Genomic DNA, 17,217 nt, shown 5'->3' with positions numbered 1-17,217 from the left:
GCTCTCCGGGCCACAGTTCACATCAGAGTGGCTGCCCCAGTGCTCCACAAATTACAACCGAGCCAACAAAGCACAATATCGTGGAGGGGACAAGCGGGCACTGAGAGAGGGCAAGACCGGCTCCAGGGCAAGAGATGTGCTTGCTCTCAGCTGCGTGGCAGGGCTCAGCTCCGTGCTACACCACTAGCTGCCTGGAGCCCGTCGGCCTCTTCCAGAAGTGCTGCTGCCAATAACTTGAACTCAGCTTTTAGGGCAGGGGGAAGGAACATGCCATGTCAAGGCAGCACTGGGTGGGGTTTGGAAACACAGTTTGCAGAGAGTTTCATCAGCTGCAGGCTTCCCCTCCCTGAGCAGGGGGAGAGAGTGCCTTTCAGGCGGCCAATAATGATGCAAAGTGCAGCTGTATTTGCATGTGCTATTTCCCCTTCATTTCTGAACTGTGCTATCCTACTTGCAGCCGTTGAGCGGCTCTCCTTCCAGCAGACAGCCTGTGCTGGGAAGCTGCTACGTTGCTGTCAGTGGGGGTCTAATACTTCACAACACAGTTGTTGCGAGATTTCAGGAAGCACAAGAAACTCATTCTGGTGCATGCAGCTCTGCTGGTAATCAGCAGAGGAAGGAATTACGGAGTCACTCCCATTAATGACAGTCCTCATGTTGCAGTGACAAGTTTCCCAAAGTCCTCATGTAAAGAGAAGTAGCAACCAGTCTGGCAGGGTTGCCTCACGCTCCTGTGACAGCAGCATGTCTCATTTCCTAAGTGTCTGGCAGGACCGGACTCAGCAGATGCCACTACCTGACACAAAAACAAGTTGAGAACAGGCAAATCCCTTCAGTGACACAAGTCACCTCCACAGGGAAGCCTTTCTGCCTCTGCTTGTCCCAAGGGAACTACCTGTTCTCATGGAGAGAAGGCAGTCGCAAACCCCTTGATAAGGTCGAAGCTATTTTAAAAACAAACCACTGGTTAGATGTATGCCCTAGAAAGCATCCCTTTAATTAGGCTCTGGGGGAATTTGTGGCTGCGAGGAAGCACTCGCCACAGCCTGTTCCGCCCACAACAGCCTGAAGTGCTGGGCTTAGGGTGACGTGGCTGCCTGTCACCCCAGGCTGCACACCCAGGCTTGCTCAGATAAGCCGGGAGAGCACGGTTGTAAACAGCAGTGCGTAGCGCTCGTGCATTCCTTCCACACCACAGGACGGTATTTATAGGGCTGAATACAGGAAGCTTAGGAAGGGGTGAAGGGCAGCCACCTCCAACCGTGACCCAGCTCCAAGGGCAGCAAGGCAAGAGCCCAGCTCCACCATTGCTCATTGTACAATTCAGCCAGCAAGCTCAATAAAACATCTTTATTCTGTACATTTATATATAGATGCTTGGGGAACAGGAACAACCCCCAGCATTAGAAAAATTCAAGACAACAAAACAGCAATTATGAAGAGCATGGCACCAAGAACAGTCATGCCACAGATGGCAGGGATGAGGTGAGACCAGCCATCAGCTATTTCAGAGAAGGTCACAGCACCCCATGCCCACTTTGGGGCAGAAAACACCAGGGCTGCTGCAAACAGCTGGAGTCCCCCCGACCCCGCAGGCAGCTTTCTTTGTGACCCACTAGCACCAAAGGGAAGAGCCTGCTTGCAGCTGGGGCCTGTCCTTCTTGCAGGCATTGGTGAAAGACCATGTCACCATAACACCCAGACCACTGACAGGATGGGAAGAAAGAGGGATCCTGCTTGAGCAGTGACCCTGAGCCAGCAGCTCCTGTCTCACTGCTGGGCTGATGGGGAAGAAGCAGAGTTTTCAGCTGGGTCAGTGCTCCCCCCAAGGGACAGGTCACTGCTGTCACTGCTGAGCTGCCTCTGAATCCCTTCATATATACCACCATTTCACTGGCTTCCCCATGCCTCAGTATACTCTTCACAGGGTGCAGCCGCCACCTCCCCGCCTGCTGGAGCCCAGCCCAGTGGAGAGCACTGCTTTGAGACATCCACAGATCAGCACGGGCCACTCAGCCCCACAGGCATTGCCTCTGCCAGCAGCCCAGAAGCAGAACTTGCTCTCAGGATGGTAGAAGGGCTGTTTGGGTGTCCAAGTGCTATCACAGGCCCTTGCCCTTCTCTTCGGTCACGGCTGGCAGGCCACTGTGCCATGGGACAGGGCTGGCTGAAAACCTGTTGCTCACAGCTGACACATTTGGTCTAACAGTCAACAATAAAACCAAAAGCCTATGTACAGCTATACAGCCCCTGCTGCACCCTCCAGGCTACCAGTGGCCTGGAGTAACGGTCACACAGGGGAGCTGCACGACAGTGAGTGGGAGACAAATGTGCTCCACCCTTGGTGCACAGAGTCCTTGCTGGCAACACCAGCTTCCCTCTGACAACAAACCCCAGTGGCAAGGGAAAGAAAAGTCTGTCTTGAGGAGAAACAGAAATAAAATCATGCCACTGTCAAATCACATCTAAACAATAGAAGCCACCTGGTTCTGTGTTAGTGACACAGCCTGCCCTCCTCACACATTAAGGCAAGCATGTGAGGAGCAAGCTGGGCTGGGCCCTGGAATAGCCACACCAGGGAGCCCACTGCAAACCCCTGCTGCCAACATGCAGGTGACACCTGCAGCTGAACATCCATGGAAACAACCTGCACATGCCAGCACAGGCCCAGGCCCCGCTCTGCTCCACAGAATGGCCTCCTGCTCAGCTGCTGCAAGGAACAGATGCAAGTGCAAACTCTGCCTTCACGCCGTTATGTCGGGAGGCTGTGCCACTTGGAGCAGCCACAGCTCCCCAGGAGTCAGAAAGCAGGATGCTGAAGGAGTGTGTACATGTGAGTGGGGAACAGGACACTTGTCCAACAGTAAGACACTCAGATTGGAGTAATGCAAAACCAACACACAAATGGACACACAGCAGATTAAAGCCAACCAAGATTAAAACGGTTAAAAAGTGTCCTGAATGCATTTTGAGAGGTTCAGCCAAGCCCCTGCTGTGGGTAGCAGGGCCTCTTCCATCCCCTGCCCAAAGGGATGTGCTGCAGGATGACTCAAGAGAGGATTGTTATCAACCCAGTGCTCAGAGAGCAGAAACGGGACCAGATCTTGTGTCAGAGATGGAAAAACATCCCTTCACTGCTGGTCTTCAAGGGTTCTGCTCCTCCCAACCAGTAATTTTCAAACAGTAAACAAAGCCAGAACTTGCCTGCCCAGGTCTGCAGGTGCCTCTGATCTATTTTGAAGGCGGGCTGGGCAACGAAAGCTGCAGGCGATGTGGAGAACATGCTTAACTTGCCCCATGTACGGCACTGAATGCGAGAAACTCTCCCAGGCTCCATCTCACTGTGCGGAGGAGGGACACCCACGCTAGAATGGGACAGCAGCAGCTCCAGGCATCACTCAGAGAGCCACGGGAGCTTCCACCCTTCTCCCCAGGTGTCGGTGAGTGGAGATCTCTCTGACCTAGTGGTAGTCAGAAGCTCAGCTGTCCAGGTCCCAGGGACTCCTCCAGGCCATTTTCTTTAGTGGTGATGGCTTGGAGGTCAGTGACATGCCCAATGCCTTTGGTGACTCCTTCACGGAAAAGCAGCTTGGCTCCAATCTTCAAGTATTCAGGATGCTTGATGAACCTAAAACGGACGACTGCCTTCTCTCCTGTCCGCAGCTTGTCCTGAAAAGAAAAAAGGGAGAGCTTAGACCCATCTACCATACCAATGCATGCAGAAGAGGTGCATGTGGATGCTAAGAAGATGAGGCAAATGAGCAAGTTGCCTCCCTCTGCATGGCTTGAGTCCTTCCCATTACTGTATGCATAAAGGGAGACAGGAAGACACAAGCTCTGGAGAATGGAGAGTTCACCTCCCTTCACAGTCTTTCTGTGGTCCATCATGCGGATTGTTTTGTGAGGAGGGAATTCTTTAACGTGTTGGGAGGAAATGCAGTGTGCTCCTAGGAAGGGACACAGCTACTCAAGATAACCAGTAGCCCCTAGCTTTACTAGAGGGCATGGTGGAATCCCAACAAACCCCACAGGGAGGTCCATCTTCCTCCCCTTTCTTCCCATGCCTACCTTTCCGTGGATCTTCTCTACAATAGCAGTCTGTCGCACATTCCCCACGTGCACCGTCACCTGAAACCCCTTCCGGAAAGTCGTGGCATGGAACAACAGCACGATCTCGGCTTCAAACACTGAGCAGATGGTGGGGTTCATTTCTGGGCTCACCATGACCATGCCCTGCACAACAACCGAAAGCTCAGACCAGTTAGGGCCAGTCCCCTTGCTTCTGAACAGCCCCCAAAATCACAAACACATCTCCACTCTGTGACTTGGGCTTGCATCCCATTCTCAGCCTTGTACTCATCCTACTTCATAGCTTGGCCATGTCCTCCCCTTCCAGCAAGTTTCCTGCAAACATCTCCACTTCATTGCCACCCTACCAATGGGGGATCTCCAGGGAAGCCTCCAGTCCTGCTCACTGGACCAGTGAGCAACCTGGCAACAGCAGGACTCACCTTGCGCAGCAGGGAGCGGTCGAAGGGTCCGAGGGCCAGTGTGGCTGCCTGCCCAGCCCGCAGCACGCGGCAGGCAGAGCGGTTGCGTTGGATACTGCACACTTTCAGCCGGAGGAACTTCCCGTCATCAGTGGGACCAACCACCAGGTTCTCCCCTTCTCGGCAGATCCCACTGCCCAGGGCAGAAGAGCAGGACAGAGTTCATCAGGAGACAAGGAAGAAATTTCACCTTCCAAGATCAACCTGCACAAACTCCCCAGGGCCAAGGAGGTGAGTGTCCTTGGACTCTTACCTGGGATCAACTTAACAGGGATGCAAAGCTGATGGGAACAGGGATTTCCTACAGTAGGACTGAAAGCCACACTATCACCCCTAAGAATACCAGATAGAGACAGGGACCATTCTGTCCCCAGTGCTCTGCCACACTGCATTTTTTCTGCTGGAGAGACTGCAGTTGACACCTGTTCTGTGTGGATGCGCTGGTAGCCAAACTGCTCTGATCGCTCTGAACACTGAGGGACAGCTGCCTTCTCATGGGGTAGCACGCAGTTAACCTCTGCTGGGATCGGAGGGCTTGCCCTCTACATTTCCTCCCCCTGCTTGAGGAAGAAGGAAAGGAACGCCTTGGGATCATGGCTAACCTCTGCTGACTCTGGATCCTAGCAGCCTTCCTTCAGCATGCTACAGGTCACATTCCTAATCCAGCAACTTTAGAGAAGCCTCTCTGCTTGCCACCACATAACCAATGGTCTGCTCATGGCACCTCCCAACACCCTGTAGGGCTTTACCCTCACTTGGCTCAGTCATCTGGCAGCAGTCAGGACTGAGTCTTACACTGCTTCCACATCCACAGTGGGTGACTCCAACCTTGTGGGAACTCCAGCAACCATTCACACCCATACTTATGTGCCTGGCCTCACTTACCTTGACAGAGTTCCTCCCACAACAGTCCCCACCTCTGGCACAGTATAAATTTCATCAACCTGTAGCAAGGCAACAAGAATAAGGTGCTCAGACAGCTGTGAAATAGCACTCCAGGATGAAGACAAGGTGCCCGCCCCTTGTGTGGGGGGAGGTGAGCGCTCTGCTGGTCATCAGACACCATCTCAGAGCTTTCACCAGCTCCCACTACCTTCCCATTAGAGGAACCTCTGCTTTTTAAGTGGCAACCTGAGAAACAATCTTATCCCTGAGATCGGCATCCCTTGGTTAGGACAGTGCCCAGAGTAACAGGCTTTTTTCAAGGACCGAGTCCTTTCTTTACTTTAATGTCTCCCAATAGTCCAGGAGTTCACCACGTCTCCCTCCATGGTGTCCAGATCCCCTCGATGTTTGTCGCATGTCACGGCAATGAGTGCAGTACCAGAACTGGAAACAAACTACCCTTACACACCTGAAACTCTGTGAGCTGCTGCATTAGTTCTTCCTGCTCTTTACTGTTGGTCAGTGGAGGGAGGATGTTGAGGAAGACTTTTAAGAGATCCAGGTTCTCCCCAGAAACACTGGACAGTGTGAAGATTGGGGTGATGCTGTCAGACACAAATAGACAGGAATAAGCAGAAGGGCAGAGCGCAGCTGCAGAAGGTGGCTGGGATTCTGAATCTACCGAGTCCAGCAAGAGGACAGAGACTACAGCGATAAATGGCTAGAGCAGGAGGGCACGTGGGCTAGGTACAACTCTGCAGTAACCCCTGCCTCAATGGTTGATCGAGGCACTAATCCCCTGCCAACCACATTTCTGTCATGGAGAAGTAACTCCAGTGCAGCCTCAGGCACCTTCTGCTCCCAGAGCCCAGAAAAAGGCCTGGGAGGGGAAAATGCCTTCTTGGAGAATGCAAAGGTAGGAAACTTGATGAGGAGCCAAGATGTCCAAGATGTGGTCACCTCCCCTGTGGTCGCCCTTCCCCAGCTCCGCGCAGCAGCCCAGTCTGAATTGCCTGCTCCCAGCAGAAGAAAGGAATGGTCCCTTACTTGGGAGACTGTGCAAACTGCTGTGCTGCTGTAACAGCATCGTCATCTGAGTTCACAAGCAGGGGGAGCTTGTTGCAGCCTGGCTGCTTCAGGATTCGCTCCAGCTGCTTCACTGTCCGTTCCACGGTGGCTTTCGAACACAAGTCAACTTTGCTGATGACAATGAAGAAGGGGACCTTGAGGGCCATGGCCAAGCCCAAGTGCTCTCGTGTTGTGCCCGCTGCAGGAGACAAGTGAGAGTGTAGGTGCAGTAGCAGTCATCGTTGTTGCTTGTTTATGCGACAGCTATGTCTCTTGCCTCTCCCACAGGCCCACTCTAGAGATTTCACCCTAACTGCTTAGTTCATCAGGCAATGAAAAAGCAAAATTATTCTTTTAAACAAAACCAAACATCAGTCCAGAAAAATAAAAACGACCAAGAATTTTTGTGACTGATCTGTTTGCTTCGGAAAGATACAATAGTTTTCATTCTTGGGCTAGAGTTTGCCAGAAAACAGCCACAAAAATGTCAAGGAAAGATGTGTGAGAACTCCAGCTGCCTTTTTACAAGGCTTCAGGATTCAGCACCCCTAAGAATATGTCAAAGGTTTGTTTTTTTTTTTTTTTCCTGACAAACACAGCCTCAAATTCCAAACAAAGCCTCTCTGTCCAGGGTACAGTTTAATGCAGTCCACAGCTGGTAAGAGGATCCCAGCTCTGCTCCCCTCCCAGGCACTCATAGGCACTGGCTTACAAGAAATCACTAGAGGCTTCCAGACTAATATATTTTTCTGACAACTGTTCCCAGCTAACAAGGACCCACTCCCCCCATTCTCTTCACACATTGCTGTCAATCCATGCAGGCAGGGCAACACTCACCAATGCCAGTGTTGGCGCTAACCACCAGCATAGCAAAGTCCGGGCAGTAGCTGGTGAGACCAAAGATGGTTGTTTTCAGATACTTGTGGTGGCCAGCCAGGTCAATGAAAGTGATCATTTTGGAAGAACTCTCGCAGATCTCTTCTGCTGTTCGAGAGTCACTGTAATTTACCACCTGAAGAATATAAGGACTCGGTGAGAGGAGCCCCAGCAGGCAAGTGAAGAAAACCCAGCTCTTACCTATCCACTTTGACCTCAGAATTAGTGAGGAGAGATCATTCACCATGCATGCAAGAAACGATGTCTGTTGCAAATGGACAAGTAGCACTCAGGTTCAGCTAAAGGGACACAGAGCTGTGCCACCTCTCTTCCCTCATGTCCCACTCACAGTTGTAACAGGAGGGTAGTCCTATTCTCCTCCAGCTTTCTGAGTTCAGCAGCCCACTCTCTCACCTCTCCTTTGCTGTTGAAGCCGAGGATCTCAAAGCTGATGCTTGACGTTCTTCCTGACTGGATTTCATGGAGATGCCGGAAGAGGTTGAGGCGTGCTCTGCCCCGCCCGTTGTCCAGCTCTCCTTGCGTTAGGACACCCAACAGGGTTGACTTCCCTGAGTCCACATTCCCCAGCACAGCTACTCGCAGGTCTAAGAACTACAGGAAGAAGAACAGAGAAATCATGAAACTTAACCGCTGCTGTGCTGGGCGTGCATGAACACTACATGGCAGTGGAGATGTGCCTTGGAGAGCTTCCCTCCACGATGGACACTGTGCGCTGTAATCTTGCTCAGATTCTGCTCTTGCTTCCAGCAAACCACTGCCCAGGAGTTGTGATACACTCTCTAGAGTTGTGATGTGACACATCAGGCTTTGATATCACAAAAAAAGTCATTTGCTGCAGCAGGAACTCTAAATCCTTCCTTGTTTGCACACTGGCCTGCATCAGAACTGCTGCTGTAGAACTGAAATAATTTCTCACCTCTGATCCAGGCAATCTCCCCTACTGGTATCTGCCTCAACCACAATCTTGGAGATGAAAAGCGTTATCATCAAGCCTCCCTCTGGCAGCTCTTTAAAGCATCTGCTATGGGCCAATCTATGACAAAGTGCCTCTAGGGTTTGGGCTCCCATCCCAAAAGGAAGCTGCTTGTATGAAGCCTCTAAGTCTCCAGCAGGAGAGGACGGCCAAGTCGCAGGTCCCTACCTGCTGGTTGTCAGGCACCTTTCGGACAAGCACCTCCGTTATCTTCCTTGGAACGTCGCTGTCGTAATCGACCTCCCTCTCCCGCAGCACCGTAATGTCAGCCCCAACCCTACCACAAACAGGAAAGGAAGGAGTGAGACACACTTGTACTCGGCAGCTCTTGCACCTCTAGAATCACAGCTGACAAAGTGAATGGGATGAAAGCTGGGGATAGCAGGGAAGGAGCCTCAAGCTTCCAGCCAAAAGCCCTATAACTGCCTTCGTATTTCCAGAGCCTCACGATGAGGGAATTTCAGTCATACAGGGGCTTTGTAGAATGGAGCCACCGGCTCCTCAGGGGACTCTGGGGCCGAGCCTCTCTACTGGATGCTGTTTATGCCTGCGCGTCCTGCGGATGAAAGGGAACACGTACTTCTCTGCCATACGGCGCAGTGTCTTGAGCGAGGCACGCATTTCCTCCTCTGAGAGGCCCACCAGCAGCCCGTTGTCCTCCACGCCGATCTGATAGACGGCCTCACCTCGGCCTTCCTGTAGTCGCCACTTCATCTGTGTCACCAGGTGCTCAAAGCGATATTGCGAGGGATTCACTAGCTTTAGCTGTTTAATGGAGGGGGTAGTTATAGTCACAGCCTGGATGCAGAGGGGAGTCCCATTGCCCAAGCCAGCAACTCCCTAACCCAACACCATGAAGCAATGCCCCCAACTGTGACCCACCTCTAGAAAACACAGCCCATGTTAGTGTCTGCACAGAAGCCATAGGACAGGTGAGAAAGGGTTTCACAAAGGTGCATACATATGGTAGAAGAACTTCCCTGCATCTTGCCAAAGGGATCTGTACCCTGCCTGCTGTAGGGGTAAAGACAGCACTGTGGGACCTATCTGTTACACAGGAGCTAAGTAAGTGCAAATGGCAGGACAGCCACAAGAAAGTGACAAATGATTATCTGGGACACCTGCAGGTCTCTCTCAAAAGGAACAAGATTTCAGGAAAAACACAGTGCATCTCATCTCCTAAAACAGATTCCTAAAAATGAGTACTGAGATCAAACTCTTCCAGCTCAGCATACTGGGTATTGCTAGGCACAGAGATACAGAAGATGACTGATAGTTCCTTAGTACAGTGTCCATTTTTCTGTCCCTTCCTTGGACATGTTCCCCATATGCTGTCTTTGGTGAAGTTACTCACTGCAAAATAACCCTCTGGGAGGAAGACCTCGTTCTGCAACCTCAAAAAGCTCACCTTGTACTCGATGTTCCCATCTTCTGCCTGGTCAGAGAATGAAACAAGACAGAAAGGTTAGATGCTGTGCCAGCAGGAACTTCTATAGGCATCAGCTGCCCAGCTACTCTGTAGCTTGTGTTTCAGAGAAGGGGAAAGTGGCAGAAATACACGGTTTTAGGTCACAGCCTCTTCTGCCATTCATTCCTACACTCAACTGGAACTTTAGGTTTGTTTCTGCTGTTTGCATCCCACATCATGAAAACCAGAGGACAAAACCAGAGAGGGACACAGGGGGTAATACTGGTTTTGGGGGATTTTTTTACTGCCAGTAAAGAATAGGGCCAGTCTTAACAGTCACAGAGAGAGAGTTCCAGTTTCAAAAAGGCACAGGCCAGCAGATGATTAAAAGTCTCCCCCCTCACCCATCCATGACCCACAATGCCACCCACAGCATCCCACTCCCACCCCATCCAGCAGCTTCCATCCACCAAATTTGCACAGAAACAGGGGACTGGGAACAAAAGTCGCTGCCTCCTCTCCTACACACTGATACCCTCCCTCACTCAATTAGTTTTTCACTGACTCCTTTCCATATCCTTGCATATCTTCTCTCTGCAAGAGAGGACGACTACAGACATAAGGAAGCAAGCTACTGACTTCTTTGCAGTACAGCAAGCTGCTCACTGGCCTGGCAGTTCTGGAGAACCAGACCTGATCAGGACTGTCTGTACACAACATGCTCAGAAGAACTTTACCAGGAAGGGCTGGAGCCACTGATTCAGTCTAAGGACCACTGAGAAAGGGCTGGAGCCTGCAGGAAGCCAAGTACTCTGGCAGACTAAATTGGGCTGCCAACACTAAGCACTTCCTTTTCCTCTGGAGACAGATTTGCATGTCAGGAGAGGCAATAGCCCTCTCCTTGCCTTCTAGCTCAGCTCCTAACCACAGCGGTGCTTATGGTGGCAAAAGGCCAACAGAAGGAAGTTCTGAATTGTCAGCTCAGCTCTCGGGCAGCGGAGCTATGCAGTGAGAAAAGGGTACTTGTGGAAGGTTTTCCTCTCTTACCATCTACCAGCTTTCCAGCTCTGAGAAAAACACATTCACATACTGCGCTGTCGTCTAAATAAGGGGGTGGGTCTCTTTCAAGGCAGCTGAGACTAGAAAAGCAACAAGCCTAGACTTGCTAGGCCACATACTGCACAGGGTAGCCAGGGACAGGAAGCTGTGCTGAAACCACAGGGGACTGTCCAGCCTCCAGCTGAAAGGAATAAAAACTAAACTGTGGCTGCAGGGGACAATCCTGCCTGTGGAGATCTAACAGTAGCAAAGCGCTGTCTTCCCTTTTTGCCAAGAGTCACAGCCCTGCCTTGTAGAGGAATTGCTCCCTCCCAGCACAGGCTCTTATATATTTTACAGAAAGCTCACTGAGTGGGGCCAAGCAATCGACTCCGGAGCAATGTAATGCTCCCCACAGTGGTAGTCCTATTAGTGCGGTGCCAACTGCCTGAACTAACCAACACACCCACTTAGTACCAATGTCATTTTTTCCTGCTGCAAGAGGCAAGTGCCTCACACTCTGTCAGTACCATATGCATCTCCATGTAAGAAAACAGTTGCCAAATTAGCTGGGAAGGGAGTCTCTCGAACCTGCTGAGCAATGTCTATGAGTTTGGCAGCTGGAAAGGGACTTACACCCACCAGATCAGCTCTCAGGCAGAGATGCGAACAGGATGCTCGGGACTACGAGTTGAGCAAAGCTTTATTTCCGAAGCTATTTAGTTCCCAGACAGCATCCTACTGACGGATGGGGTTTGGTGGACCACGCAGGGAGCTCGCTAGCACTGGGGGCACAAGCACTGCGCGCTGCCACGTCAAACCCCGGAGGAGAGACCGGGGCAGGAGGGCACACCGCTCTCGGGGCCGGGGCTGCAGGACCGCCCGCAAGGCTGCTAGCCCAACCCCGGCACGACCCCGCACCAACACTGCCGGGACCCTCGGCCGAGCCTCTCCAGAAACTGCCTCCAGCCTGACCCGCGACCAAACCTGCCAGGGTCCGGGGTTGCCGCGGGGCGGCAAGCCCGCGTCGTACCGAGCCGCTCGGGGGGGGACGACCATCCCCCCGCCCCCTCCAGCCCCGCAGCGGCGGCGCCCCCCGCCCCAGCTCGGCCCTGACAGGAGCGGCGCGGGCCCTCGCCGCGCCAGGCCCCGGGGCGGGGGCGCCCCCTCCGCGACTGACGAGACGCGGCGGCCGTTGGCGCGGCCGGGGGAGCTCACCTCGGGCGGCAGGTACGGCGGGTTGTTGGCCTTCCCGCCCCGGGTCCGCCCGTTCTTCTTCTTCGCCTTCGAGCCGCTGCCGCCGCCGGGCGCAGCCCCCCGCGCCCGCGCAACGCCCCGCCTGCCCCGCCGCCCGCGGCCGGCAGCAGCCCCCGAACAGCTCCGACACCCGTGAGTCCATGGCGGCCGGCGCGGCCCCACCGCCCCGGTGCGGCGCCCGCTCCCCGCCCGGGCTCCCCCGCCCCGGCCCCCCGCCCCGGCCCCAGCGTCAGCAACCGCCGCGCGGCGCCACGGGAAACTGAGTCCCGCCCGCCGCCCGCCTACAACTCCCGGCACGCCCCGCCCCGCGCCCCGCCCGCTCAGAACTACAGCTCCCGGCGCGCCCCGCGGCGCACCCCACTCGCTCCCTTATGGGCTCCCTCCGGGGGCGGATGGGAGTTGGAGTTCGAGGGAGGGGGCGCCGCCTGGCGGCCGCGGCGGCAACGCGCGGGGTGCCGCCGCTCCCCCGGCCCGGCCCTCCGGGACCTGCCGGTGCCGCGGGTTTCCCCTTTGGCAGTTCACAGCCTTCGCGGCGGGACAGAGCCCCGGGTCCCCTCTTCAGCGACAGCGAACTATCGGCACCCGTTCTGACTGGCATCGGGGAGCTGGAACGTTTCTGAAGGTGTTCCGCGTTGGAGATACCTCATAAGTATACAACGGCAGCACCCCAGTACCGAGCTATCCCAAAGGACGCCCTAAGCTCCTGCCGAGGTGTGTGTGTGTCGGGGGGGCGGGCGGACGGACGGACGACAGCAAAAGACCCTCCTGCCGTGCGCCGCATCCCCTCACCGAGTGTTTCGCCAGCCTCCGATATACCACCGCCGCCACAGCCTCGTTTTTCTCCGCCGCATCCCCTGGGGAGGGCGACGCTTGATTCGCGTGTGTAAAACTTTCACACTCTTCGGCGCTTTTAACCGGCGGCCGGGGATGCTGTAGGGTAACCTCGCCCGCCGTCAACGCCGGGGAGCGGCTCCTCCCGCCACCCACCGGCAGCGACCGCCCTCCCCTCGCCGCGTTTTGGAGGCGGCACCCAATGGGGCTGCGGCCACGTTGTTTCCAAACACGGCAGCTCCCACTCACCGCACGCTCCCCGCCTCCGCCTCCCAGCTGCGGGAGGAGGAGAGCCCGCCGCGGGGCGAAGGGAGTTCCTCCGCAAGGGACCGGAGCCAACAGGGCTGCCAAGTCGGAGGCGGAGGGAATTCAGCGGCCGGCGGGGCTTTGCCCCCTCACTGCCGCGCACCTTGCAGATGTGTTCTGGGTGGGCCCCGGCACAGAGGGGAAAACCGCAGCTGAGCTTGTTTTCCGGAGCCCCCTGGGCAGCCCTGCAAGGAGGCGGCCGCAGCTCACGGCGCCCCTGGCCGGGCTGGGGCACCCGGGCCTGCCGCAGCCGCCGCGGTGCCTCCTCAGCGCGGCGGTTGTCAGCCCCACCGAGCATACCGGCAACGGCCCCTGCCCTTGCTCCCCGCGCGGCTTCCAAGCCCAGGGCAGGAGAAGCCCCGGGTCAGCCCGCCCCGCTCCCCGGGGCTGGGCTGGCTGGGCTGGGCTGGGCTGCCCACGGGCCCTCCTCCTGCCGGGCCGGGGCGAGCCGCCGGGCGGAAACCCCGCTCCCCCCCACCAAACATGGCGCCTGCACCGCCGGAAGCCGCGGGGGGCGGGAGCTCCGCCACTCCCATGGTGCCCCGCGGCGGCGGCCATTCAAATTCCAGCCGGCCGCCCTCCGCTGCCCAGAAAATGGCGGCTCCTGGCGTTGCGGTAGCTCGCGCTCCCGCCCGAGCGACCTCTCCCACCTCCCCGCTCCTCATAGCTGAGGTACCGCCGGCCCTGGATCGTGGTGGCGGGATGAGGTCCCGGCGGAGCGGGCCGGCGGCGGCCTGCCCCTCTGTGTCCGTGGTGTTCCCGGGCGCGGTGAGCCGGGAGAGCTGCTGCCGCTTCGCCTGCGAGCTCCTCAAGCACGTCCTGCACCAGCGGCACCAGCTCCCCCTGCCCTACGAGCAGCTCGCCTACTTCTGCCGGCGGGCGGCGCAGGTGAGGGGGGGCGCGGGGGGCGGCCGGCCGGGAGGGGCCCCTGGAGGGACCCCTGGGCCCGGGGGTAGTCGTGCCGCAGAGGCTGCGGCATTTGAATTTTGCCTGTCAGCTAACTATTCTAGCTCAGTAAGTCGCATTTTAATATGTCAACTGCGTCTAAAGTAAAGCACTAATTGTAGCTGCAGCCTTAAACGTTACCACAACTTCATTAAAAAAAAAAAAAAAGCTTTAGGTTAGGTGGTTAAAGGTCTCAGTAAGTTACTGTTTATCTTTTGTTGTCCCAGTTTCTGCTCAAAGCATGTTACTGTTTTGTTTGTTGCTCAAACAACTCTTAAGAAAAGGTTTTTTTAATCTTAAGTGGTTTTGAAGTGATAGCTGATCTTTAAAAGATGGGGTTTCTAATTCTTGTGGAAATTCATCAGTAGTGTGATTCAGATTCAAACTGAGCAGCCTTTTGTGTTCCTCTTGGATCTCCTGATTCTATATGTGAGTACCTATATCTCTTAAAAGGAGCATAAAACCCTCTGAACCTTCCTTGACTTTCAGGGATGGGATAGGCCATGCTTTCTGAAGAGTGTATTAGGACTAACATGTCCTAATAATGAAATGTACTAATATGTTTTTTTTTCTTTTGTTTTCCAGGATGGAGATGTGATTAAGAAGCCACCCTCCATGGACCTGGCAAGCAAGAAGTGCCAGCAGGTGCTGATGGAGCTGGAGGGAGTGCTCCAACACTTGGAAGTGATGTTTAGTTTGACACTGGTTCCTCGGGTTCTTATTCTACTTGGAGGCAATGTCATGAGCCCCAAGGAGCTCTATGAGCTCAACTTGGAGGGTATCTGTGAGGGCAGTGCCGAGGAGAGCCTGAAAACTGCATCCTGTGTTCGCAAGCTCTTTCACTCACTCTTCGTTGCAGATGTCTTCAGTGAACTTAAGGCTCTCCCTGTCATGGGCACTGTTGTTATGCTCCAAGGACACCGCGATTGTGGTGTTGATTGGTTCCGGCCCAAGCTCAACTATAAAGTGCCGACCCGAGGGAGGAAACTAACTGTTAACTTGTCCTGTGATGGAGACATCAACATAAGTGCCTCACCTCCTCAGCATATGACTTCTACTTGGGAGGACTACGTATGGTTTCAAGCACCCGTGACGCTCAAAGGCTTTCATGAATGACCTGTGCTCTGTAGAACTTTAATGGAATATTGAATAACCTTTGGTGCTGCTTTAAGTGATGATAATTTTATCAAATGTAACCGCATATTCTTGTCTGTCTGGATCTCTTCTCCAGGGCATCTACTACCTTCCTATAGCTTGACTATGTTCATCTGTCTTCATCTCCTGGATTGTTGTTGGAAGCAAATACCCTTTAAGGCACAGTTGCACACAGATACAGTGATTCTTTAGGGACCTGAGTTGTGGCACAGGAGATGAATTAGTGAGTTGGGAGTGAAACTTTCCTGCCACATACTTACTGAACTGGCAAATACTGGATACAGTCTTCTCTGTCCTGAGTTTTAATGCGGCCATTTCTCTGGTAATAATGACTACATTATCTGATTGTTTGGGACTCTAGATAATGTACGTGATTATTAATACACTTGGCCTTTACTATAAAGGCCATAACCATTCTTACCTACCCTATTCCTGTAAAATGAGACCTTTCCCTGCAGTCTGATCAGGCTTGAGTACTCAAGTGTTTGCCCATCTATTTGATAAAATTAGACTTCCCCATAACTCAATTTCAGTTACTTAAGAATCCAAAGAGTGGGACTTCTCAGGAATTGGGAGGTCTTGTACCTAGCACGGTCTTGTACTGGTGATGAAAAGAGGTTGAGCAGTCCTGTGGAGGCAGGGAAGGACATCTTTCTACTTTTTTTACTAACTTTTAGTCCAACAGCCCTGACAATCAGTTAGATATACAGTTAAAATTAAAAGTAAGCAGTTTCTGCTCTAACCCTCTTCAGAGGAAGTTAGGACTCCTGCCCCAATATGCTAGCTTATTCTCACTTAAAACAACAACAAAGTTAATTTCTTGCTTACTTTTACCTCTTAGAAGTCTTAGACTCTAAACATTTCTGAAATGTGAAGAAGAGGTGAGGGGAGTGTGATCAAGTTCAGCACTGTCTTTACCTGTCAAATTCCTGTTCTAAGTTAGAATGTATTACTTGGAAACAGAACTTGAGCCCTTTCTTCTGGCCTGGTGTCTAGTGCAGAATGGGACAGGGAGGGAGGGAGAGAAACCCTTAGAGCACAGTCTGTCAGAACTAGGTATCTGCTGGAGTTGTCTTCAGTCAGCTGGGTACATATCTGTAAAGTAATGAGCTTAATAGCTCCAGATAGCTCTATCCCATTTGACAAGAAGCTCGAGCCTACCGGTAGCGAGGTTGCTTGCAGTTTCTTACTAGCAAAAATTGCACGATGGGGTGGTAAAAATCCTTTGAAAGGAGGGTAAAGGTTGAAGTAACCCTCTACACTTGGTGCATATTTTAACTTTGATCTTTTGGAATGGAATTATAGAACTAGGAGGAAATTAAGTTGGTATTTTTGAGCTTGGAGTACACTAGGAGTGCTGTCTCTGCCTTATTATCCATTAACAACTGTTTACAATGTGTAGTAACTGCTAAAGCTAGCTCAAGGGGAAAAACTGCTAGAATGAAGAAAGCTGCCTTATGTGTAGCTGCCCACTTGAATATGTATTCGCAGGCCTCTTGAATGAAATATAACTTGAATGTAGGAATGTTTGTGCTCAGGAGGTCAAAACCTTTTACACTTCCACCAAAGCTGCTTGTAATGCATATTTAAGAATGCTAGCACTCAAGTATTTAAAGAAGCTTTTGAACAGAAGCCTTAGTTCTGAGGAACAAGGGGCCAGTTCTTTTCTACTCTCTTTCCCCAAATGAGTGCAATGTTACTGCATTAAACTGTTTACATATTCATTTATACTTGAACTATGAATGCAGCAATGAGATGGTGCCGGGAATGAAAGAAGACAAGATGCTTTTTTTTTTTTTCTTATGAAGAGCTTTAGAGCTTGATTAACAAGTTTAGTGCTATAATCATTATCAAAATAAAATGCTGGCTTCTGTATGTGATTACATTGGATTTATTTAATCCCT

The 17,217-nt window shown here is 53.0% G+C and overlaps 2 protein-coding genes across 2 annotated transcripts; one reads left to right on the top strand and one right to left on the bottom strand.

Moving 5' to 3' along the window:
• Positions 1-1,335: 1,335 nt before the first annotated feature.
• Positions 1,336-12,218, bottom strand: GTPBP2 (GTP binding protein 2). The gene is given in 13 exon segments (XM_050894667.1): positions 1,336-3,669; positions 4,069-4,233; positions 4,512-4,683; positions 5,436-5,494; positions 5,905-6,040; positions 6,483-6,702; positions 7,341-7,515; positions 7,794-7,991; positions 8,542-8,650; positions 8,954-9,138; positions 9,782-9,808; positions 12,038-12,148; positions 12,150-12,218. Coding segments are annotated over 13 exon segments (1,824 nt in total). The 3' UTR covers positions 1,336-3,471.
• Positions 12,219-13,838: 1,620 nt separating this feature from the next.
• MAD2L1BP (MAD2L1 binding protein) lies at positions 13,839-17,193 on the top strand. The gene is made up of 2 exons (XM_050894473.1): positions 13,839-14,101; positions 14,744-17,193. The coding sequence occupies exons 1-2, from the start codon at positions 13,916-13,918 to the stop codon at positions 15,272-15,274; spliced, it is 717 nt and encodes a 238-aa protein (XP_050750430.1). The 5' UTR covers positions 13,839-13,915; the 3' UTR covers positions 15,275-17,193.
• The last annotated feature ends 24 nt before the right edge of the window (positions 17,194-17,217 follow it).

This window comes from Gymnogyps californianus, chromosome 3 (assembly GCF_018139145.2).
Source record: "Gymnogyps californianus isolate 813 chromosome 3, ASM1813914v2, whole genome shotgun sequence".
NCBI classification, from domain to species: Eukaryota; Metazoa; Chordata; class Aves; order Accipitriformes; family Cathartidae; genus Gymnogyps; species Gymnogyps californianus.
The sequence above is the reverse complement of the archived record's forward strand: the minus strand, read 5'-3'. Positions and strand labels throughout refer to the sequence as shown.

Bases quoted from the DNA above. Each gene is read 5' to 3' on its own strand.
- MAD2L1BP (XM_050894473.1), top strand. From the start codon at position 13,916: ATGAGGTCCCGGCGGAGCGGGCCGGCGGCGGCCTGCCCCTCTGTGTCC. The intron at 14,102-14,743 runs GTGAGGGGGGGC...TTTGTTTTCCAG, and splicing joins TCTGCCGGCGGGCGGCGCAG to GATGGAGATGTGATTAAGAA.